General features: G+C 25.4%; 4 protein-coding genes across 12 annotated transcripts in view; all 4 read left to right on the top strand.

The window, feature by feature from the left end:
- LOC118441315 (ATP-binding cassette sub-family G member 4) overlaps window positions 1-4926 on the top strand; it is a 28476-nt gene extending 23550 nt beyond the window's left edge. For 7 of the 8 annotated variants that reach the window (XM_035865530.2, XM_085660380.1, XM_035865533.2 and 4 more), the window contains 7 exons: window positions 942-1180; window positions 1318-1626; window positions 2041-2201; window positions 2380-2548; window positions 2657-2757; window positions 2978-3319; window positions 3657-4283. In XM_035865530.2, coding sequence (XP_035721423.2) covers window positions 942-1180; window positions 1318-1626; window positions 2041-2201; window positions 2380-2548; window positions 2657-2757; window positions 2978-3319; window positions 3657-3815 — 1480 coding nt within the window. In that variant the 3' untranslated portion in view covers window positions 3816-4283. Of the gene's footprint in view, window positions 1-941; window positions 1181-1317; window positions 1627-2040; window positions 2202-2379; window positions 2549-2656; window positions 2758-2977; window positions 3320-3656; window positions 4284-4618 lie in introns of those variants that run through there. The other variant, XR_014982749.1, reaches the window with a different exon arrangement.
- A 3887-nt stretch (window positions 4927-8813) lies between these two features.
- On the top strand, window positions 8814-20951 carry LOC118441316 (ATP-binding cassette sub-family G member 1). Its single transcript, XM_035865538.2, has 12 exons — window positions 8814-8970; window positions 12890-13178; window positions 17433-17550; window positions 18095-18284; window positions 18578-18723; window positions 18875-19116; window positions 19255-19454; window positions 19586-19754; window positions 19822-19922; window positions 20083-20238; window positions 20303-20543; window positions 20623-20951. Exons 2-12 carry the CDS (start codon window positions 13010-13012, stop codon window positions 20790-20792), a joined length of 1902 nt encoding a protein of 633 aa, XP_035721431.1. The 5' UTR covers window positions 8814-8970; window positions 12890-13009; the 3' UTR covers window positions 20793-20951.
- Window positions 20952-21866: 915 nt separating this feature from the next.
- Rsph9 (Radial spoke head protein 9) lies at window positions 21867-23063 on the top strand. The gene is made up of 4 exons (XM_035865539.2): window positions 21867-22093; window positions 22212-22377; window positions 22477-22765; window positions 22903-23063. The coding sequence occupies exons 1-4, from the start codon at window positions 21867-21869 to the stop codon at window positions 23061-23063; spliced, it is 843 nt and encodes a 280-aa protein (XP_035721432.1).
- Window positions 23064-23436: 373 nt separating this feature from the next.
- LOC118441322 (uncharacterized) overlaps window positions 23437-25226 on the top strand; it is a 92577-nt gene continuing 90787 nt past the window's right edge. For both annotated transcript variants that reach the window (XM_035865546.2, XM_085660362.1), the window contains exon 1: window positions 23437-23593. The gene's annotated coding sequence lies outside the window, so the exon portion shown is untranslated. The remainder of the gene's footprint in view (window positions 23594-25226) is intronic.

Genomic DNA, 25226 nt, shown 5'->3' on the forward strand with positions numbered 1-25226 from the left:
AATTTAATCTGAAGATTATTTTGAATGATATAAGAATAGATTCGAATAAAGTCAAAATAAAAACTTTAAGGAATTCGAAAGAACATATTTACTTTTACTTTTGCAAGCAGTAGTTCATGGTCTTTTTAACATTTTTAGTGAATTATGACCTATTTACTTCTCATTATTTATCAAAATATAAATATATATATATATATATATATATACATTCAGAGACATATCGTATTAAAATTAATTTAATTTTCTAATTCATGACGAACGAATCTGAATTTCAAGATCCTCATTTCTATTTGAGAACAACCAAGCAGTCAGTGAAAGTTTGACATTAATATCAACTTTTTGACACGATAACTCTCATTCACTTTCTCTTCCACACAGTATAATTTTGGTGTTTTCAAAACTAGCAATAAGCAGACGCCTTAAGCAATTCTTTTCTCTTCGTTTCTTTTTTTTTTTCTTTCTCTTCTTTTTTCTTTTTTTTTTTTTTCTTTTTTAATATTTTAAATATTCCGAATAATATTTCGAGTAGGTTGATTGTTGTTTTTCTCCCATCGGAAAAAAAAGATATTTTAGTCATGAATATATATGCACAAGATCAAAAGGTCTTTAAACGTCTTTCTTCTATTCTTTTTATTTACCGTTATGAGAGGAAAAATAAATGAACGGATGATATTATTTCGGAGGTCCTTGTTTGTCCTTGAAAAAAGAAAAGAAAAGAAATAAAAAAAAGGAGCATGAGTTTTGTTTTTTATTCAAGTTTATTATTATTATTATTATTATGTTAATTATTCTACTTATTATTCTAAATGATCGTGCAATGATTTGGTTTTATCAATGATTATAAATTTTGATTAATCTAAGATACGAAACAAACAGATCCTTGATAGCTTTCGATAAATAAATTTTATATAATAATAATAATTTATTATTTGATTCTACAGTGGATTGGATTCGTCATCTTGTTTTCAATGTATATCCCTCTTGAAAACACTGGCTCGTGGTGGGAGAACAATCATTTGTACGATTCATCAGCCAAGTGCAAGATTATTCGAAATGTTCGATGCTTTGTACACCCTAGCCGAAGGTCAATGCGTTTATCAAGGATCTACATCTCAGCTCGTATCATTCTTAAGAATAATTAATCTCAATTGTCCAAGTTATCATAACCCAGCATCTTTCAGTAAGTAATTTTATCGGATGATAAATAGTCTTGTTTAAAAAAAAATACAAATAAAAATATAAATAAAAATAAAAAATAAAAAAAAAATTTATTATTGTTAAGTCGACTTAATCAATTTAATAACGAAAATTTTATAGTAATCGAAGTCGCTTGTGGGGAATACGGTGATAATTTGAAAAATTTGGTGAACGCGATAAAAAATGGAAAATATGATATACGCGAGGGTCATCCATTTCCTGATATTAAAAATGATGGTTTGAATAATAGCGGAGCGAACTCGAATTTCGAGAAGGACATAGAAATAATTGGAAATGCACGAGAACTGGTTAAAGATAAAAATGATGTCAGTAATATCGAGGAAAAATTTCCAGAGAATGAACAAACAAAGGAAGTTAATAACGGTGGAATTATTCCAAGTTATACCACGAATGACATTATCAAGCAAGGTACATTGAACGTTTTCCATTTTATCCACTATTTATCTATTTATCTATTTTTTTTTCCTTCTTTACCTACGAGATAAACACTTACTTACGTGTTTATTCATTATCAAGAGTTTTGTTTTTATTATTTTTAATTTTTCTTTAACCCTTTGAGTGCTGAATACTTTTTCAGAATGTTGGACAATAGAAACAATTGCCGAACATATACATTTGACCATAGTACATTGATCATTTTTGTCAGGCTCGTATTTGCGTCCATAGTCCATACTGATAGCATCTGCCGAGCACGTATTTGCGTCCATAGTCTATATCGATAGCTTTCGCTGGACGCGTATATGCGCCCATAGCACTCAAAGGATTAAATATTATATTTCATTAAAATCTAATAATATACTCATACCATTATTTTAATAACAGCTAACGATGTAACAATATCTATTTCTAATGAAAAAGATAACGTCAATGCGGCACTTCTCGATAATACGATCATCGTTACACCGGAAAGATATCCTACCTCAGAATTCGTACAATTCTGGATCGTTTTAAAGAGAACGTTACTTTTCAGTCGAAGAGATTGGGTAAGTTGGAAAAGTTGGAGTGGGAGGAGTGGGGAAAAAAAAAAAAGAAATAAAAGAAAAATAACAAAACGTTTAATAATAAATTACTTAAATTAATTAATATTACATGCATGCACATTAATGATACATACGTATTATATATTTTGTTAATGTTTTTTTTTTTTTTCTTTTCTTCTAGACTCTGATGTATCTTCGTCTATTTGCACATATTCTGGTAGGCTTTTTGATAAGTGCCCTTTATTATGATATTGGTAATGATGGTGCTAAAGTACTAAGCAATCTTGGATTTTTATTCTTCAACATGTTATTCCTTATGTACACATCCATGACAATTACAATTTTATCCTGTAAGTTAATTCTCGATAATTGATCTTCCATTTTATTGGATTTAATAAAAAGGAAAAGAAAAAAAAAAAAGAGCATTTGACTGATCGAAGTTCTTATTGTTATTACAGTCCCGTTAGAACTTCCAGTACTTCTCAAAGAAAATTTTAACAGGTGGTACTCCCTGAAAGCGTATTATTTGGCCATCACTTTGTCGGACATACCTTTTCAAGTAAATCAATGAAACTTTTTTCATTTATCAATACACTCGTTATATCTCGTAACAGAAATGTTATCTAACGAGAAGCAAATTAATAATATTAAAATATTAAAATATTAATAATATTAATATTATTATTATTATTATTATTATTATTATTATTATTATTATTATTATTATTATTATTATTATCACTAATTTGTATACGTTATATATCGATCTCTTTTTTCAGGCCATCTTTTGTATAATCTACGTAACAATCGTTTATTTCTTAACGAGTCAACCAGCCGAAATGATGAGATTCAGCATGTTCCTAAGTGCCTGCCTGTTGATATCATTCGTCGCACAATCTGTAGGTCTTGTTGTTGGGGCTGCCATGAATGTACAAAATGGCGTATTTTTAGCGCCAGTAATGTCAGTACCATTTCTACTATTTTCGGGTTTCTTCGTCAGTTTCGACGCTATTCCTGTTTACCTTAGATGGATAACCTATCTTAGTTATATCAGATATGGTTTTGAAGGAACAGCATTAGCCACTTATTCGTTTGCACGAGAAAAACTTAAATGCTTCCAGGTAATAACATTTTATTAATAATTAAATTAATTGATTTATTTATTAATATATTTTTAATAATCATTAAAATTTATAGAAATGGGATATAAAATTGTCAATGAGAATTTCTTCTTCTTTCTGTTTCTTTCCTTTTTTTTTTCTTTTTTCTTCTTTCTTTTCTTTTTTTTTCTTTTTTTTTTTTCATCAATGCAAATCATTGATTATTTATTCTTTCATTCTCAGTCGATTACAATTATATTAATCCAAACATATAATTTGTTTTGATAGACTATCTTTATATTGTTATCATTAATACGACGACGAATGATCCATAATCGTTGTTCTATTTATTACACAGGTATACTGCCACTTTAAAAATCCAGAAACGACGTTGGAGGAGCTCGACATGCTTGATGCTGATTTCACTTTGGACATTCTTGCACTTCTTTTGATATTCGTTATTCTACGAATCACTGCGTATCTATTTCTTCGTTGGAAATTAAAATCAGCCCGATAATAATTAATAAATTTATCATTTGTATTTTCTATCAAATTCATGATCTCGACGATAGTCTAAAGATTACGAAAGAAATACATTCCTCGTTCTACGATAAGATCGGAAGATCGATCAATATGACTTTGCCAATGGTATCAAATATATTTCGAATTTGTGAACAATTACATTTTGACGATCTTTTGGTTCGCTTGCCGATACTACTTCACGTAGAAATGTAGAAGATAATCTACTGTATGTAATGAACGAGAGAAGATCGTGCCGAAATGAAATCGAGAAAAATATAACAACGAGATCCATAACCGTTTGATTGCAAATGCCGTATCATTGAGAGATTTTTTATACGATACGTACAACAACCTGTGATCTTTCTATCTAGGTAAATATCATATTAACAAAATTTTAAGTTTATCTTAAAAAATTTTTAACATATATATTATATATATATTTCTTTTTTTATTTATTTTCTCTCTCTCTATATATATATAATATATATATGTATGTATGTATGTATGTATGTATATATATATATATATATATATATATATATATATATATGTATGTATGTATATATATATATATATATATATATGTATGTATGTATGTATATATATATATATATATATATGTATGTATGTATGTGTGCATATATATGTATATATGTATGTATATATATATATATATATATATATATATATGTATGTATGTATGTATATATGTATGTATATATATTTATCTATCTAATAAAACTATAAACTGGTCAATAATTGTCTAAGCGTACGAAATTACTTCCTAACTAATTTTAGATTAACGAAAAAGCTTGTTTGCTGCCAAACGGTTAAAAAAATTAATGCAGAAAGAAAAAAAAGAAAGAAAATAGAAAAAATGAAACGAAAAAGAATTCTTCAAAATGTTCAATCTCAAAGTTTTCACGCAGAAAAAAATTATCGTTTAGCTTTTCTTCTTCTCCATTTATTATATTGTACGAAATTTATAAAATAATTTATTTATCTTTTAGTTGCTAATTATTCTATAGATAACGGTGGTTAACTATAAGTCATGTGCTTCTTTTATTCAGGGTACTATATATCTCTCTAATGTTATTATAAATTTATTATTATTATCGTTATTATTATTATTATTGTTATTATCATTGTAATTATTATTATTATTATTATTATTATTATTATTATTATTATTATTATTATTATTATTATTATTATTATTATTATTATTATTATTATTATGATCGCTAACATTATTTTTACTACAATTAGATTTTTTATAACAAATTGATTATGAATGTTAATTCTCAATTTATATGTAAGTCATTATGACCGTAATGAAATCATGATCATTTGTCAAAGATCATTTGTTAACAAAAAAAAATAGATAGAAAAGAAACGTATGATTTTTTCTTCTCTATCCTTCATTTTTTTTATAATTGTTACTCATGATTCATGAATGCAATTTAGGCGTAGCATTGCCATAAAATGACCTTTCATAGTCAATAATAATAATTATTATACTGTGGTTGTTTATGCAGATATGTAGTTTTATGAGGAAAAAAAAAGAAAAGATAAAAGTGTAGTTAAGATTTGGACAAATATTTATTATATCATGTATTATAAAAATGTATATTTTATTCTGCATTATTTATTGTGGATATACTTACATATTTACTAAATTACATATTTACATATTTTATTAAACTAATATATACATGAATATATTCACGAATGTAGACATTCTTTTTAAAAAGTAATTATATTAATTATAAAAGTAATTATATATAATAATATCATCTGCAAGCAGTAAAAGTTAAGGAGTACATATTTTTAATATATTATCACTTTTATCTTTATTTAATGAATTTTCATTTTTATATCCATTTAAATTGTCCAAATATTCAAATAGAATAATTCTAGTAATTATGATTTATATATTATTACTTTACTTTTATTTTCTTTCTTTCTTTTTTTTCTTTTCTGTTGATTAATTTATGGCTGTGAGTGTATGAATTTAAAATTTCGCGATAATGCGTATCATCTCAAAAGTTTAATCTCTTCACTTTTGATTCTAATTATCGAGAGAAAAAGAAAATAAATAAAAGATACTTAGCTTACACTATTAATACATACAATTTTGCTAAATTATTTGTACACAATAAGAGAATTAAATATTCGTATTCATATGCTGATACATTGCGAATCTTTTATTTTTTATATTATTACTTAATATATGACAAATAACTTTAATTACGAAAAGACAAATTGATTAACAAAAAATAATTCAGATTATTAATCTAATCTTTGAGAGAGATTAGGTGAGAAGTTCTTCCAATGTAAATAAATATTTATATTTCATATATTAGAGGAATAAAAAAAGAATGTGAATTTATGAGACCAATAATGTCGATTGAAACAAAAAACAAATAAACAAATACATATATATATAAAATACATAAAAGATATTTATTCTGGCAATTGTGCCTAACCAAAAATGATCGTGTTAAATATATATGCATGTACATGCACTTTCGTTTCCAACTTTTTCTGTTTTTTTTATTTTAGAAAAATGTGCATAGAAATGATGATTAAAATTCATAAAAAAAAATGATCATGTGTGTATTTTTGTGTGTATGTATGTACATGTTATATATATCTTTTTAGTACATACTTGATATTAAAAATATTTCGTGAAGGTCACAATAACTTTATAACAATTAATTACTCGATTAATGTGAAGCAATTAAATATTAGTAATAAGGAAATATTTGGAACACTGTCCTAATTTTTTATAGCAATATAAAAATAGCTTAATAAAAATTAAGAAAACAAAACCTAATGATATTGACAAACAAAAATTATATAAAAGAAAATTATCAATATGAAATATTTTATCATGCTTTATAATTAATTATTAAATGACATGATATTTGATATATAATATATAGATAAAATCATAAATAGAGGATCTTTATGCATCTAAGATACATATATATATATATATATATATATATATATATATATATATATATATATATATATATTTATATTTCATATATTAGAGGAATAAAAAAAGAATGTGAATTTATGAGACCAATAATGTCGATTGAAAAAAAAAACATATATATATATATAATTATAATATTATATATATATATATATAATTCATCGACTACGTTGTTATACTTGAGAATTTTCCAAGAATTATTATTGAACGTTCATTTATTTTATTCAGAAGAATTAGAGATAAATTTAATATAATTATTAAGAAATGGAAACTGTTTTTAGTAATTTTATTTGTTTTTTATTAAAATCAAGAAAGTTAGATCATCAAAATGATCAATACAGTAAAGTTATTTCCTTTAACATTTTTCATTCTATCTTTTTGTCATTCGATAAAAAAAAATGAATTTGTGATCCTGTTTTACAATGCAAATTACATTTCAAGGATTTTTTTTTTGATCTTTGATCCAAAGATGAATTTTTTTTAATTGACAATATTATAATAACAAAGTAAAAATTAATATATATATATATATATTTATATATATATATATTTATATATATATATATATATATATATATTTATATATATATATATTTATATATATATATATATATATTTATATATATATATATATTTATTTATATGTATATATATATATATATATATTTATATATATATATATTTATTTATATGTATATATATATATATATTTATATATATAAATACGTATGTGTGGATTGTTATGAAATCATTTAATAACTTATTTTGCATTTCGAAAAAAAAGACTTGGAAGAATCGAAAATTAATGAGGATTTGTGATCAGAACAATTCTAAGTGGTTATTTGTGTGTTTTCTGTATCTTTAATGTAATATGACAAAAAATATTTTATCATCAAGAATAAAAAAAAATAGAGATAAATAAAAAAGACACGATCGATCGACTATGAATGACTATGATATTTTTCTTTTTATATAACTTCTATAACAATTAAAAACGAATACACAAAGGTCCTCGTAAATTCTAATATATTAAATTAATCCAGAAAGAAATGAATTATAGTATACATTTACGAAGGTCTGATATTATGTACTTTAGCTTCATCATTCTATGTTGATATATTTTTAATGATATACCATGAAATGGTTTCTCGAATAATTATATAAAAAAAAAAAAAAAAAGAAAAAAAAAAATTATTGACAATATAATTTGTCTTTCTTCAAAGTTTAAAAAAGCAAAAAAGGATCAATTTTCGTATACCATTTGCTTTATTCATTTAAGTCTCTTATAAACAATGTATTTAATCAGAACATTATTATGATCGATGTATCCAGAGTATACTTGTGTTATCACGTGTCTATAATAATCATTCAAACTATTAAATTATATAACGTGTTATTATAATATTATCCATTATGTTTAATCGTATTAAACGTTTAATTTAGATATTCAATGAGATTATCAAAAATTTTTATTTCTTTTTTGTTTCTTTTATTTTTTTTTTTCTTTTTTTTTTTTTTTTTTTTTTTAAATAAATAAACGATATTCATTCAATTATAATCTCATACGATTATGCAATGCACAAGAATCCTTTACTATTTCAAACGAATAATAAACATAATCAATGATTGTCGATCCAATTATCGTTCGATTTGATCGACAAAATAAAAAGGAAAATAAAAAGTAATAAAAAAAAAAAAGAAAAAAGAAAAAAAAAAAGAAGAAAAAAAGGAAAAAAAAAGAAGATGGACCAGTAAAGAAATGAAAAAAGAGGAGGTGGCGAAAAAAGAAAGAAAAAGAAGAAATAAAAGAGAAAAATAATTTTTGAGAATTCGTAGAGTCAAACCCAAAGATAGAGATAAAGGGAGAGACAGAGAGAGACAGAGAGAGACAGAGAGAGAGAGAGAGAGAGAGAGAGACAGAGAGAGACAGAGAGAGACAGAGACAGAGAGAGACAGAGAAACAGACAGAAATAATACTCGCTGTTAGATGAAGGAATATACAAGCCCTACTTCAGTTCGAATTCGAAGCATGCGTGATAGTAACCAGTGTGAGCAGTGACGTTCCTATTATAAGAATTCTTCAAGTAAGAGTTCAGAAGGCGTTAGCCAAGCTTACAGTCAGTTTGCCGCTACTATTCGCACGGTATACATCTATTTTACTTATTCGTATCTACCTGTCTCTTTCTATTTGTCTCTCTCTCTCTCTCTCTTTCACTTTTTCACTTTCTCTCTCTCTTTCTTTCTCCTTTCGTCATACTCGAGAGTTATTTTTATTGAAAAATCGTGAGATGGATATTATATTAAGATTAAAAGTATAGTTTAGATTAAAACAATTTAATAAGTGTGAAATCGTGGGAGTGAAATAGAAATTGATTATTCTTCTTTCTTTGTGTGTAACTCTTTCTCTCTCTCTTTCTCTTTCTTTTCCTCTCTCTCTCTTTCTCTTTCTCTTTCTCTTTCTCTCTCTCTCTCTCTCTTTCTCTTTCTCTCTCTCTCTCTCTCTCTCTCTCTCTCTATCTCTATTCGTATCCACCTCAACGAAGTTTGTTTCTTTTATTTTTTTCTTTTTCTCTTTTTATATCTACCTTCTTATCTTTATTTATTTTTTTTTTTTTTTACATTTTATCAGTCTTCTATGTTCGTACATTCGTACGTACGTACGTACGTTAATTCGCACAATTATTTAACAAAGACCATTCGTTTCTTTTTTTATTCTATAGTTAGATTTATATTTAAACAAAGTTCTATGTGCCTCTCTCTCTCTCTCTCTCTCTCTCTCTCTCTCTCTCTCTCTCTCTCTCTCTCTCTCTCTCTCTTCGTCTCTTTTTCTGTGTGTTTGTTCTATGTGCCTCTCTCTCTCTCTCTCTCTCTCTCTCTCTCTCTCTCTCTCTCTCTCTCTTCGTCTCTTTTTCTGTGTGTTTGTTCTATGTGCCTCTCTCTCTCTCTCTCTCTCTCTCTCTCTCTCTCTCTCTCTCTCTCTCTCTCTCTCTCTTCGTCTCTTTTTCTGTGTGTTTGTGTGTGCTGTGTGCGCACGTGCTTTTTTTCTTTCTCAAGCAAAATGAAAAAAAAAAAAGAAAAAAACCGGAATATTTTTAATATTCTCTTTAACAATATTCATACGATGTCCATTGATATTAAACATTTATTTTTATTTTCTATAGAAAATCTTATTTATTTCTTTCTAATTCTTTATTTCTTTCTCTTATTTATTTCTTTCTATAAATTCAATCTACATCATTTCATCGACATCACTTTCACATTTGCTATTTATAAAAATTGATCACTATCTGTGATGATGAAATCTGTCTGTTTGTTTTTAATCTGTCTATCTGTTTCTCTCTCTCTCTCTCTCTCTCTCTCTCTCTCTCTCTCTCTCTCTCTCTTTCTCTCTCATTTCTTCGTCTCTCTTCTTCTTTTATACATAATTCTTGGATTTTTATACAAAATTTATTAAATAAGATGCAATACAGACTTGTTCCTTTATTTTGTTTTGAATATTTAACTCACGAACGAACGTGTCTTGCTAAAAAAAAAAAAAAAAAAAAAAAAAGAGAAAGAAAAAGAAATAAATGAATAAGCAAAAGAAAAAAGAAAAAAGAAAAAGAGAAAGAGATCATATTTCTTTTCTTACGAACAAAATATTAAGTCGTCTAGCATGATAAAAGAGTGAAAATAAAAGTATAAATTAAATCTGTTTGAAATTATACTTTCAATGGATTCAATTGGAAGTATATTAATTATTTTAGATAATTTTTTGATCACTTGTACGTATATTTGTGTGAAATACAAAAAATATTAAAAAATGTAGATAATGAAAAAGATTAGAAAGAACTGTCGTAAATTATTCGATTAAATCTAAAATCAATCTTATTAGAACGAAATTAAATGGATAAATCGATCAAGAGACGTAGAAAATAAATATTTATTTACTATCGATTTGTTCACTTACTATTATCATTATTACAAGTGATCATACGAATTATTTCTTTCTGCTTTTCTAATCGAATTTCATTCATGATCGTGATTAATATTTGAATGTGTGTTTAAAAAAAAAAAAAAAGAAAGAAAAAAGAAAAAATACAATATGAACGAAACATTACCTTTAACGTTTTACTGCATTTGACTTTTTATTGATCGATCAGTATATTGTAACATAGTAATTGTTTTTTTTCTTTTTTATCTTTGTAATGCTGGCATTAAATAGAAATTATAGACGTATCAATAACTGCAGTAATTATTTGTAATCGAAGTGTTCGTAAGAAAAAAAAAAAAAGAACAAAAAAAAAACATGAGAATTTTTCCACAATTAATTTCAATGAATTTATATACATTCTAATGTTATGCAATGATTACCAAATGTTGAAGAAAAAATATAAATTCTTAATAAACTCTGATAACGATTTTTAATTGTGCATTATAACAAAAGAAAATAATCTTCAAGACATGAGAATTACATTTTGTCTGTTGATGATAGTTATATTGAAGTAATATTTATCGATGAAAATTAATCGTAATTGAATACATTATATATATGAGCAATAAACTGTATCGGTCATATGCATTATATGGTGTATATATATATATATATTTAATTGTATAAATATCTAAGCTATTTTTATAATGAAAATGAATTCCTTATCAAATCGATTTTAGATATGATAATATGATTATAAATAATCGTTGAATTTTTTATTTATCATTTGATTATTAACAAGAATTTGAATTTATATTCTTTTTTCAATGTTTTTATTTTTCATTCCATTATCTTATTAATATTATGTGTCATTTAATAATCTATAATATCGGTGAGTTAATGTTGTCTGTGATAAATTATTGATTATTAGAGATCTAGCAAATTTTTATTCGATCCAGGAAATCCAAAAATTTCTTTAAAGTGTTAACGAGCCATCTTCCTCATTTAGTTATTAATTCGATATCGTCGAACTTGTAGAATAAACAAATACGTATTATACAGCAAAAATAGAGGTTCATAATATATATATATATATATATATATATATATATATATATATGTGTACTTTATATACCAACATATTATTTTATACTTATTATTATAATTTAAACCTGAGGATTTGTTTGTAAAATATTTAACAATACTGCAAGATATTATACCTTTGAAATTACTCATATCTTCCGATGTAACAAACTGCATAAAAAAAAATTTAACAAAAAACGAAACATATGTACGATGAATACATCAGAATATCTTTCCAGACGTCATTGATAAATTGTCGGTAACATGTTTTATCGATGATCATTTCTTATCGTATATATTAATATGTTAATAACATATTTTCTTTATTCACGCTTTTATTTGTGGAACAGTATAATAGTTTAATCTTATGATTATTATTCCTTTTTTTTTCATTGTGTGCTTAGAATATTTAGTTCGGATTAAAAAAAAAAAAGGAAGAAAGAAAGAACGAAAAAAAAAGAAAAATAAATCTTATATGCATTACGATATAATTAGATTTTTTTTCTGCTTTTCTTCTAAATAACAGTATTCAAATTTTATGACCATGAATATTTTTTCTTATCGAAACTAATTGACATTTAATTGATTTTTAAACTGTTATTATTGATCTATACAAATATATTAATTTTTTTTTATGATCAAAATAGAAAAAGAAGAAGAAGAAAAAAAACAAATATCCCTGATACTCAAGAGCATCATTTTATGATTCATGGATTATATATTTCTTTCCTATTTATTAATATTTTTCATTGAATAATTCCTTTATGAGTGTAGAAAAAAAAAAACTCAAGATACATATCTAATTAATCTATGAATATTTATTTAGATATATATCGAAAGATCATTGATTATTTCATTTTTAAAAATTAAATAATATAAAATAATAAAGAAATAGGTTTATTATTTAGTGATTATAAGTATATAAAATGTTGCATTGATAATTATTAACGAAACAAAAGATACAAAAAAAAAAAGCAAAAAAAAAAAAAAAACAAGAGAGAGAAACAAATACATTTAATCAAAAATATATTCAATTCACAATTATTCTTATTTTTTCATTTTTCAGAAATAAACGAAGATAGAATCAATTATCAAAAGAATGGATTCTGCGTCGGAAACTTTTTAAATTATCAAATACATATAGTCATCAAATATAATCATCAAATACATCAGTGTAAAGTGAATTATGAATTCAAATATAAACATGTTTGAAAATGGAGAAGAGAAGAACGATATTACAAAATATAAATCGTATAATATCGAAGTCTCGAAACATTTGAGACATTTTAAGAAATTGGAACCGTTGGATATTGAATTCAATGATATAACTTACAGCGTGCCGACAGGAAGAAAAGGTAAGCTATATAAGAACAAAATTATGTATATAAAAAAAAAAAAAAGAAAAGAAGAGAATATTAATCGTTATTACGAATTATTTGTTTAACTATCGACAATCTTGCTGTTATACGTTGGAAATGAATTTTCTTTGTTTTGCTTTTTCTTTTTCTTTTTTCTGTTTTTTTTTCCCCCTTTTACATTCTAGAAAATCAGGAATTCTATAGATAATAAAACAGGTTTTTCTCTGTCTCTCACTCTCTCACTCTCTCTCTCTCTTTCTTTCTTTATTTTCATCTTTTACTACAGAAGGTCACATTACTTGAATTAACAATTTGAATCATTGCACTTCTAAGTATGAATCATCGCATACGTTCTATAATGACATATACATACATACATACATACATAACATATATAAGTTGTATATAGAAGTAAAGATAAATGATAAATGTTTCTCTCTCCCTCTCTCTCTCTCTCTTGTTTCTTTTTTTTCCTTTTATTCCTTCTTTTTTCTCTTTACTATATATCATTGCAAGTCCGTCCACATGTTTTGTCCTAATAAACTCTAATCAAAATTGTACTGATAAAATAATATGATCGAAATATTAGAAAGAGAAAGAGAGAAAGAGAGAGAGAGAGAGAGAGAGAGAGAGAGAGAGAGAGACGCAACGCAGAAAATATTTGAATGAACTTGCATAATTAAAAAAATATAAAGGAAATATCTCGCAAGATAGTACGTAATATCTTTTTAATCGATAAATCAATCAAAATAATTTTATTCATATAATCATCAATTTACATTTCATTGATTGTTAATTTTTGATAGATAAAAAAAAAAGATTATTTAAATATAAAACTAAATTGAATAACTATTATTTAATTAACAATTGTAACATTTTCAAATATTTGCAAGAGTGTTTTTAAATGACAGAGAGAGAGAAAATGTGAATGGTAAAGAAAGATAAGAGATATAAATGAATGTTTTTCACGTAAAACCAATGGGAATAAATTCATAGAAAATATTCAGTAACATAAAAGCATAGTCACGGAGATATGAATGTTCAAGAGATACATTCTGTTATAATTATTATCATACGGAATAGCATTATAGTGGAACAGTAAAGTTTCACTTTCTATCCACCCACAATAAATCTCTCTCTCTCTCTCTCTCTCTCTCTCCCTCTCTTTCCCTCTCTCTCTCTATCCCCTTCTCTTTTGAAATAAAATATCAAATGATTTTCTTAATTATCATCGATTATATTATCTCTTAGATGTATACACTTCATTATTTAACGCTGATTTTATTTTATATTAAATCATTAAAGATACTTTCAACGTCCGTTCAAAGTTCTTCACAAATGAAGAAATTCTTTAACTATATATATATATATATATATATATATATATATATATATATATATATATGTTTGTTTACTCTTATAACACATAAAATAACATTGAAAATTTCCATTACATATCATTCTTTTGAAAATATAGTAAGTATTTAAATAATACTTATAATTCGATAATTTTTATAATTCATAATAATTTTTATAATTCATTTAATTTCTATATATTATTATCAATCGTATATATACTTTTACTCGATTATTCAATCGATTTGTTCAGTCAATAATGTTCCTTCCTTTTTAAATATAATATAAATTCAATAAATAATATTTAAAATGAAATAATATTTCATTTGCACGTTGTAAATGCATGATATTATTTATACACGTTTCAAATAGATAGATTTACATAATCAACGAAATTTAAATAATCAACGAATTTCGTTATTATCGAAAAAAAAAGAAAAAATATTAAGATATATTATTTTTTTTTCTTTTTTTTTTTCTTTTTTTCTTTATAAAATCCATTAATATAAAACAAAACATAAATAATGTTCCTTCCTTTTTAAATATAATATAAATTCAATAAATAATATTTAAAATGAAATAATATTTCATTTGCACGTTGTAAATGCATGATATTATTTATACACGTTTCAAATAGATAGATTTACATAATCAACGAAATTTAAATAATCAACGAATTTCGTTATTATCGAAAAAAAAGAAAAAAATATTAAGATATATTATTATTTTTTTTTTTTTTTCCTTTATAAAATCCATTAATATAAAACAAAATGTTCCACTTAAATGATAATGTGAATAAGATGATTTATAAAATCCATTAATATAAAACAAAACATAAATAATGTTCCTTCCTTTTTAAATATAATATAAATTCAATAAATAATATTTAAAATGAAATAATATTTCATTTGCACGTTGTAAATGCATGATATTATTTATACACGTTTCAAATAGATAGATTTACATAATCAACGAAATTTAAATAATCAACGAATTTCGTTATTATCGAAAAAAAAGAAAAAAATATTAAGATATATTATTATTTTTTTTTTTTTTTCCTTTATAAAATCCATTAATATAAAACAAAATGTTCCACTTAAATGATAATGTGAATAAGATGAAATGAAATATAATAGTGAATTTTTTACTTTCTCCGAATTCTTCTTTACTTTAAAAGGCGAATCCATTCGTATCGTTTAAATTAAAAATTATTCTGAGCTGAGAAACATCATTAGAAAAAGTCGAAATAGTTTCATCATAAAAAATTTCTATTAAATTATCGCTTTTATAAGTATAAAAAAAAAACAAAAAGAACAAAGAAAAAGAAAATCTGTTAATTTGGAAAATTATCGATCTAAATTTTTCTTTATAGTTAATCAAATATTAAAATAATATTCGTGTTAAAGTTGGTTCTCTCTCTGTCTCTCTTTCTATCTCTCTCTCTCTCTCTTTCCCTCTTTATTTATCTATCTATTTCTATCTCTTGGAATTTTTAAAGACATTTAAATATTTAGATATTCATTCATAACTTTTATTACCTTATTAGATTATATAATTCAATAAAATGATTTTATTATACTAACGAGTGTATAATTATGGGAATGTATGATATTCCAAAAAGAATATTACGAGCGTTTTGTAGAGAGGAAATAAAAATAAGCACTTTCAATCGTTTAGATTATATAATTAAAAATAAATCTAAACGTGTATGCATCTATAATTTATTTTCTTATTCGAAGTTCTCTCCTGTACTTTTTTTGCTTTAATTATATTCATCAAACGAAAATGCAACGATCTACTTTTAATGATCTTTCATTTATCTTACAATTATCTTTTTATATTACTTTAATATAAAAATTTATTTAATTTTCTTCTCATTAAAATATTGCTAAATTTTATACCGACTTAGAATAACCATTACTGTTAGAATATATAGTCAGAATATTCGTATAAGATCATTAGAATTATAACAATAATAAAAACATGATTAGTATTGATCATAAATTCTTCTATAATAATAAAAAAGAATAAAAAAGATCTATCCATTCGTTTCTAATGTGAAGAATATTTAATGTCAATGATAAAAAAGAAAAAGAAATAAGAAAACGAAATTATCAGTAGTCTTTATAAAATTTGCTAATGCTTAGATTGTTGAGACTTAGAAAAAAAAGAAGTAAGAAAGAAAAGAAGATAGAAAAGAAAGAAAAAAAAAAGAAAAAACTATCTTCTGTACGCTCAAATGCCTCGTAAATCTTCGAATTATGCTGAACGTTTCCGTACTGTACAAAAGATGCGAATGAGTCTGCACTTTTACGAAGTAGGAAAATACCAAAGAAAATGTAATATATAATAGAAAGGTTAAATTGCTTTCCGCTCGCAGGAGACATCAATCAGTTCGAGAACAAATGCTTTTACAGTGAATGATTTGTTACCAAAGGAGACAAAAAAAAAATGAAAGATAATCTTTTATAATTTAATTTATTATATTAAATTAAATTAATAAAACGGTAAATATATATGTATATATTTATATATATACATATATATTTCTTATATATATATTCTTATATATATATATATATATATATATATATATATTATATTATATATATATATATATATATAAGAAAAAATAATTGTTTAATCATGCTTGAGAAAAAAGAAGCGAAATAAAACTTATTGATTAATTACAATTAATCTATATAAATCCAATAATAACATTATCTACAAAAATTATCATAATGTCATATATTTAAAATGTTTGCAATTCTCTTAACGTATACGTATTATGATTATATGTGTATTTTTCAAGATATTTTACTTTTGCATGAGTATAAATGTGAAATATGAATTTCTTACTCGTTAATAACACATTCTTCTGTATGTCCAACATAGAATCTAAAGTAATATTAAAAGGAATTAGTGGTCAATTTAAATCCGGCGAGTTGACTGCTATTTTGGGTGCTTCCGGATCGGGAAAGTCAACTTTGTTAAACATTCTTGCTGGATATAAGTAAGTATTAAATGAATTCGTTAAATGTTATGATAAAAAAAAAAAAATATATATATATAGAGAGAAAAAAGAAATAGAAAAAAACAAACGAAGCGACTCGGCTTGTCACATTTAGCATAATTAGAATTTAAAATCAATATTTTCCGGTATATAGATAGAGGAAGGAAGGTTGAAAGATTACAGGTCATGAATGTTTCCTTGTCGAGTGTGACAGAAAAAATTAAACCTTGAACGGATTACTCTGGAGAAAAAAAAAAAATAAAAGAAAATAATCTACAGCGAAGACAAACGATGATTAAAAATATTATCAATTCGATAAATAAATTCTTCTTACAAAAGCTATTGATCAGAATGTTAATGAATATTAATTAATTTCGTAATCGTATTGTGGACTTAATTATAGACGAAATAATTTTACGGATATCATTGAAAGGGACCATTTTAAATTTCCTCTTTTTTTTTTATTTCTCTCTCTCTCTCTTTTTCCTTTTATTTTTCTTTTTAATTTCCACAAGTTATATCATCATATTGTTTGTCTTTATAGATTTCAAGGAGTCACTGGTTCGATAAATATTAATGGACAACCAAGAGATGTTAATGAATTTATAAAAGCCTCTTGTTATATTATGCAAAATGATTTAATTCAACCGAAGCTTACTACCTATGAAGCAATATGCTTTGCCATTGATCTGAAATTAGGTTCGAAATTGACGAAAACAGAGAAATCGGCAGCAGTAAGTAAATAAGAATTTTTTTCTTTTTCATTCTTTTTTTCTCATTTCTTTTTTTTTCTTTTTTTTTTTTTTTCTTTTTTTATTTTATCAAATTGAAATAAAAAAAGAGGGAGAAGGAGAAAATGAAGAAGGAATGAAAGAAAAAAGTAAGTTCGTAAAAATATTTAATATTTTGATATAGTACGTATTCCTATTGTATTATCTGTCATATGAATTTTATTTCAATCTGTTATTAATTAATCGATTAACAAATAGTAGAAATGTAATTGTATGAATATATAAAAAATTTTTAGATAAAAGAAATTATGGAAATATTGAGACTGATCAAAGCAAAAAATACAGTCTCTGAAGAGCTTTCTGGTGGAGAAAGGAAAAGATTATCGATCGCTTTGGAATTAGTTAACAATCCACCTGTAATATTTCTCGACGAACCCACTACGTAAGTTATTTTCAAAGGAATAAATTGTTACGTTTTTTTTTTCTTTTTTTCTTTTTTTCTTTTTGTTTTTTCTTTTCTAATTTTTTCCAATTTAAAAAGACATTTTTTTTTTTATTTTTTAAATTTATAAAGACAACCTTATTCTATCCAGAGGTCTCGACGAGGTATCCTCGATACAATGCATCTTACTTCTTCAAAAATTAGCAAAACGTTTAATGAGAACCGTGGTATGTTCGATTCACACACCAAGTGCATCGATTTTTTCTAAATTTGATAACATTTACGTTATGCAAAATGGACAATGCGTTTATAGAGGACCTTCCAATAATGTGGTACCATTTCTTCAACAAATTGGAATTGGATGCCCGATTCATTATAATCCAGCCGATTTCAGTAAGCCGTTTCAAAGGGAAATTTTGCGATTTCCTTTTTTCTTTCTTCTTATGGTTAACAAGAAATTTCATATTATTATTTAATATCGTCTCGTTTCATATTATATTTGATATTTTTTTTTTTTTTTTCGTTCAATAGTTCTTGAAGTTTCGACAGGAGAATACGGACAAGAATATGTCGAACGAATGATCACTTACGTAAATAAAAAATTACCAATCTTATCGATAACACGATCTATTAAAGAATTCGAACTCGAAAGAAAACATTCTAGAATTTCATGGTACGAACAATTCGTCACGTTATTTAAAAGGATGATGCTGCAGTTGTACAGAGACAGAGTAAGGAATAACAAAAAAAAAAAAAAAAAAAAGAAAATAAAAGATATATATATATATATATTTGTCGTATTCACGTAAGTCTTTTCATATTTTCGTTTTATTATAATCGATCACTTTTGCTTCTCTTCCAGAGATATGTATATTTTAAGATATCTTTACATATCTTTACGGGTATCATGAATGGTCTAATATTTCTAAACATTGGCAATGATGGTTCAAAAACTCTCTTCAACTTTGGTTTCTGCTTTATTTGTTTGATAGTATTTCTTTACATACCGATGCTACCAATATTATTACATTGTATGTAAAAATTTATTTAGATTACCAAAAAGTTGACAAATGAAAACTATAATTTTAATTATTTCAGTTCCTTCTGAGGTCCTTCTAATCAAGAGAGAACATTTCAACAGATGGTACAACCTCAGTTCTTATTATTGTGCTCTTTCTCTATCTTATATTCCTGTACAGGTTGGTATATATATATATATATATATATATATATATATATATGTATATACATATATATATACACATGTATATATAAAGAGAAAAAAAGTGATAGATATATTATTGAAATTTATATAGATTTCAAAGAAAATACATTCACTTATGGTATATAATTTTACAGTTTTTTACAACATTGATATATGTCGCAATGGTTTATACAATCACTGGACAACCTCTCGAGTTACCTAGGATAAGCAAATTTTTTTCTATTTGCCTCATTTGTGCTTTCATTGCTGAAAGTTTAGCTCTATCTGTTGCCTCTATATTGAACATGGAGGTATGTAAAATGAATTAATTTTATATATTCAAAGTTTATATATACCATAAATCATATATTTCAGAATAGTATGTTCATTGGGCCAACTATAGCAGCTCCTTTAATGTTACTCGCTGTACAAGGCATGGGAGATTCCGAACCACTACCTATTTATCGTACAGTAATAATGTATTCAAGTTATTTAAGATATGGATTGGAAGGCCTCATTGTAGCAACTTATGGGTATAACAGAGAAAAATTGCCATGTCCAATAGAAGAAGTTTATTGTCATTACAGTTCACCAAGAGAATTATTGCGAACAATGAGTAAGAAATATTTCAAACAAATTATTAGAGTTTCCTAAAATTGTATGTTAACTAAATTCTAAGTTCATTTCCTTTTCAGGAATGGAGCATACTGTTTTTTGGATAGATATTATGGTCCTCATTTTTATTCTTATTATTATGAAAGCACTTACATTTTATTTATTGAGACAACGATTGCAACCAAATAAAACTTTCCAAACTCTTCATCTCATTGGGCAGATAATAAAGAATCGTCTTAATAGTCCCTGACTAGTTAATTTAATGAAATTAAAATGAAAGTTTACTCAAAAGTTTACATTTTTTAATGGTTATCAATGAAAACTTTTTTTTATCAAAACTTTAGAAATCAACGAAAGATCTTAGATATTTTTAATATAAAAAGACAAATTTATTTGAAATCTTATTCAAGATTATATTCAAGATCAAGATTTAATTAAATTTTACAAAATATTAATTATATATAAAAATAATATTTTATATACTTATCTCTCTTGTTTTTATTGATATTATAGATTATAATTATTAAAAGTATTATATAAACATTATTTTTAACATTAGCATGTATAAAGAGTAATAGTAAATTTAACTTAATAAGAGTCAATAATGTTCCTGATAAATATACAAAGAAATATAGATCATAGCTCTTTCTATGATTAGTGCATTTTTTCAAAAGTATTTTTATCATCTTCAAATATACAAATTATTAAATCTAATAAAAGTGACATTAAATTATTTGTAAATTTAATAAAATAAAAGATTGTTATGGGTACATATATAAGATTACAATAACTTATAGTATTTCTTAATTAATAGAAATACTATCAATGTATAGTTGCAAGAAAATTAAGACATTAAATAATTTTAAAATAAGTTGCTGAAAAAAGTATTATCTTCTTTTTATATAATATTAATATAACTTACACCTATCTGACAAAAAAAAAGAAATCTGTTATTTCTTCCTAATCTAAGGTTCTTTTTTTATGGATAAGATGGCGCTGTAATATTTAACACACAAAATTTAATCACGAAAACATAGAAATACAACGACGCTAGCTTCACGAAACGATTATCAATTATTGTTTTGTAATGATCTAATAATAAATATAATTAACGTTTAATCCTTTTAATTTTAGATAAAACGATTCAATTTAATACGTCCTCGATCAAATCTCATAAAGCGTACAAATTGTGCAATACTCATAAACATATACTTTATATTTTAATAATTCAATTTCATGTTAATTAGAAGATCATAAAACGCAAAACATTTTTCGTTATTACACGTCTTATTTAACACAATTCTCGAATAAATATTGAGAATAAATGGAATATCAAAAATTATTGGATTCCGTCGATATTTTAGGTTACGCGGGAATATGCACAAGCACGGAATTTTCTCAGCTTTTAAAAAATTCCCTCTTGATATTGCAAAAAGAAAATCACTTTCGTAAATGTTATTATTGGGGGAAAATAAATGGCATACAAAAAGATTATCACATTGCTTTTGGATATAAAAAAGATTGTATGAACGGACAAATATATTACTACAGGTTATAAAAATGTCTACTCCCAGGGAAGAGGATCTACGTAAAAAAAAAAAAAAAAAAAAATCCATCTCAAATGATATGTAATTAAAATATAAATAATATTTTGATCTCTTCTATACAGTATGGATGGATTAAATTGGTTGTTATTACCGAAGTCACCAAAGTATGCAAAATTTTTAACACCCCTGGCCATTAACAAATTCGAAGGAGAACCATCGATCGTTACAAACGTTTACGATTCCAATCCACCATTTCCATCAAACGAAGATCCTAAACAATATTACAACGTATGATAATTGGATCATCGTGGAATTATCTTATCAATTTACTTGGAACATATTTTTATATATATATATATTTTTTTTTCTTTTCTTTTTTTTTTTCAGGGACCTATACCAAAGGAATTAAAGGAAGAAGATCGTTTGGCAACCATTGTCGAAACGATTACGGAAGATGCAGTAATTATTCCTCGTGGTGGATGGTTCAAATGTTCAAGCGGAGACATCATAGAAAACATAGCATTCGAGGGATTAGATTTAACAGACGCGTCCAATCTTAAATCCTATCTACATGCACGTCCACCTCAACAAAAATGGAATACCAATTTATTAACAAGACCTGATTACAATTATGCCACTGATTTTCTTGATACCATTGATCTGGATGTTCCTCATGGTATTTAAATTATCTTAATCGTATTAAGAAAATTTAATAATAGAAAAATATTTTAACCTCGAACGATTGTACCGAGTTAATATTTTCCGATTGTACCGAGTATATATATATATACATATATATTATATATCTTACAGGATGCTGGAATCTGCAACTTATTTTGGAAGCACGTTTAATTATCCTACACAATTTATATTGGCCTGGAATGACATTTTATCACAAATTGAATACTCCTCATTACGGTTTTTTATACGTCGGAAATGGTAAGAAGAATATGGATTTACCTTTTATGGTGTAACGCAATAATAAATAAATTGGTAGAATAAATCTCCTTCTAAAAAAAAGAAAGAAAAAAAAGAAGAAAAAAGATATTATCGCCAAAGTATTTGTTCGATTAATTATTATAAAAAAAAAAAAAATTAAAATAGTATTTATTATTATTTTATATATACATATATACATATATATATATATATATATATATATATATATATACACATTACATATATTTCTATATTTCTATAAATTCATATACGTATATATATATTTTGACTATGGTATTACGGTTTTCGCGGGAGCGCAAATAATTCGACCAATCAAAACGCAGACTTTAGAGTAGATAGATTGGATCGTTTGAAAAGTACGCGAGAAGATGGCGACACCGTAACAGCAGAAGGAAGGACGAGTTTCGAGTCGCAATATACAACGGACACAGGCGCAGTGACCGGCTTAGAGAGACGGAGTGAAGTGACGTTGCCAGTAACACTGCGAGAAGTCCCGTTTTTTTTCCTTAGAAATTTCCTCTGGATAATTTGGTCGTCCTTACCGGTAAGTAGAGAATTTTTATATTTTATATATATCTATATATATATAGATTTTTTTTTCTTTTTTTCCCCCCTTACCTCTACCCCCTGCCTGTCTGCCCGTCCGTCCGTCCATCCGTCCGTCCTTCCATCCGTCCATCCGTCCAACCGCCCGCCCGACTAAATCGCATACAGAATCAAACGTATCAATCGTGTCGTTAGATCGGAACGAGAAAACGTTTACTTTTATGAACAGCGTAATAAAATGGAAAAAAGAATAAGATGGGTGGGTGGATGGGGGTTAACGAGGAGAAAGAATATACAACAAAAAAAAAAAAAAAAAAAAAAAAAAGAAAAAAAAGAAAGAAAAAAGAAAAGTGTAGACTTTTTTCAGTGGCTGCCCTTCACGAACCCCGAGCGCGTCTTGCCTTGCCTTGCCTTGCCTTCTTGCTTTGCTTTGCCTTGCCTTGCCTTTGCCTTGTCTTTGCTTTCCCTTGCTTATGCCGGGTGACGCCGGTTCATTCCGGGATATACGTTCTTTCATGAACACGTGAAGAGAAGGATTATCCTATCTATCGTAATACCTTCGAAATATCGTATAACGATCAATCGGAGTACAATCATCCGTCAGCATATTTTTTCTTTCTATTCTTTTCTTTTCTTCTCTTTTTCGACGTCGTGTTACAAAAATCGTCGTACATACGCGCGAAAAAAAATAAAGTAACAAACTATCTTTTGTTAGCGATATGCTCGGATAGAAATTAGGCGCGGACGCAACTCGTTTCTTTCTCTCTCTCTCTCTCTCTCTCTCTCTCTCTCTCTCTCTCTCTCTCTCTCTCTCTCTCTCTCTTTCTCTCTTTCTCTTTCTCTCTCGGCCTCCCCTCTTCCTTTCTATTCATCTATCTATCTTTCTCTATCTTCTCGTCGGTGACAGGCGGCGTTCTCGTCTTCTTCGTTCCTTTCTTTCTTCCTTTCTTTCTTCCTTTCTTCCTTCTTTCCTTCCTTCCTTTTCTTTCTTTCCTTCCTTTTCTTTCTTTCTTTCTTTCTTTCTTTCTTTCTTTCTTTCTTTCTTTCTTTCTTTCTTTCTTTCTTTCTTTCTTTCTTTCTTTCTTTCTCTCATTCGTTCGAAATATCCTTCATCGATTTCTATGTTCTCATGAAAAATAAAAATTGTATTATTTTTTCTCGAAATATTTTTCTACATTAATAAAAGCTCAATATAAAAGCGACATTTTTCTTTACACGTTAAATACGTATATTACATATATTACATATACGTATATATATATATATATATATATATATATATATGTATATGTAATATATAATAAAAGAATATTATTATTTTTATAGTTATATACGTCATAATAACATGTGTTTCTCTTTCAAGAGAATATTTCCAATATTTCTTCCGTAAATATTTTCTATAAAATTTTTATTGTTTCGTAATAGTGAAACGATATTAAACGTTTCTAGTATGGTCGAGCATGTTTATTTTTGTTTTGTTTTGTTTTGTTTTGTTTTGTTTTCTTTATACTTTTTTTGTCTTCTTTCTTTCTTTCTTTCTTTTTTTCTTTCTTTCTTTCTTCTTTCTTTTTCTTTAACACGAATGTAGATTATTATATTTTTTTCTTTTACTCTAACATTTTACATTGTCA

The sequence above is a fragment of the Vespa mandarinia genome, chromosome 11, assembly GCF_050613455.1.
Source record: "Vespa mandarinia isolate Hongniang chromosome 11, ASM5061345v1, whole genome shotgun sequence".
Lineage (NCBI taxonomy): Eukaryota > Metazoa > Arthropoda > Insecta > Hymenoptera > Vespidae > Vespa > Vespa mandarinia.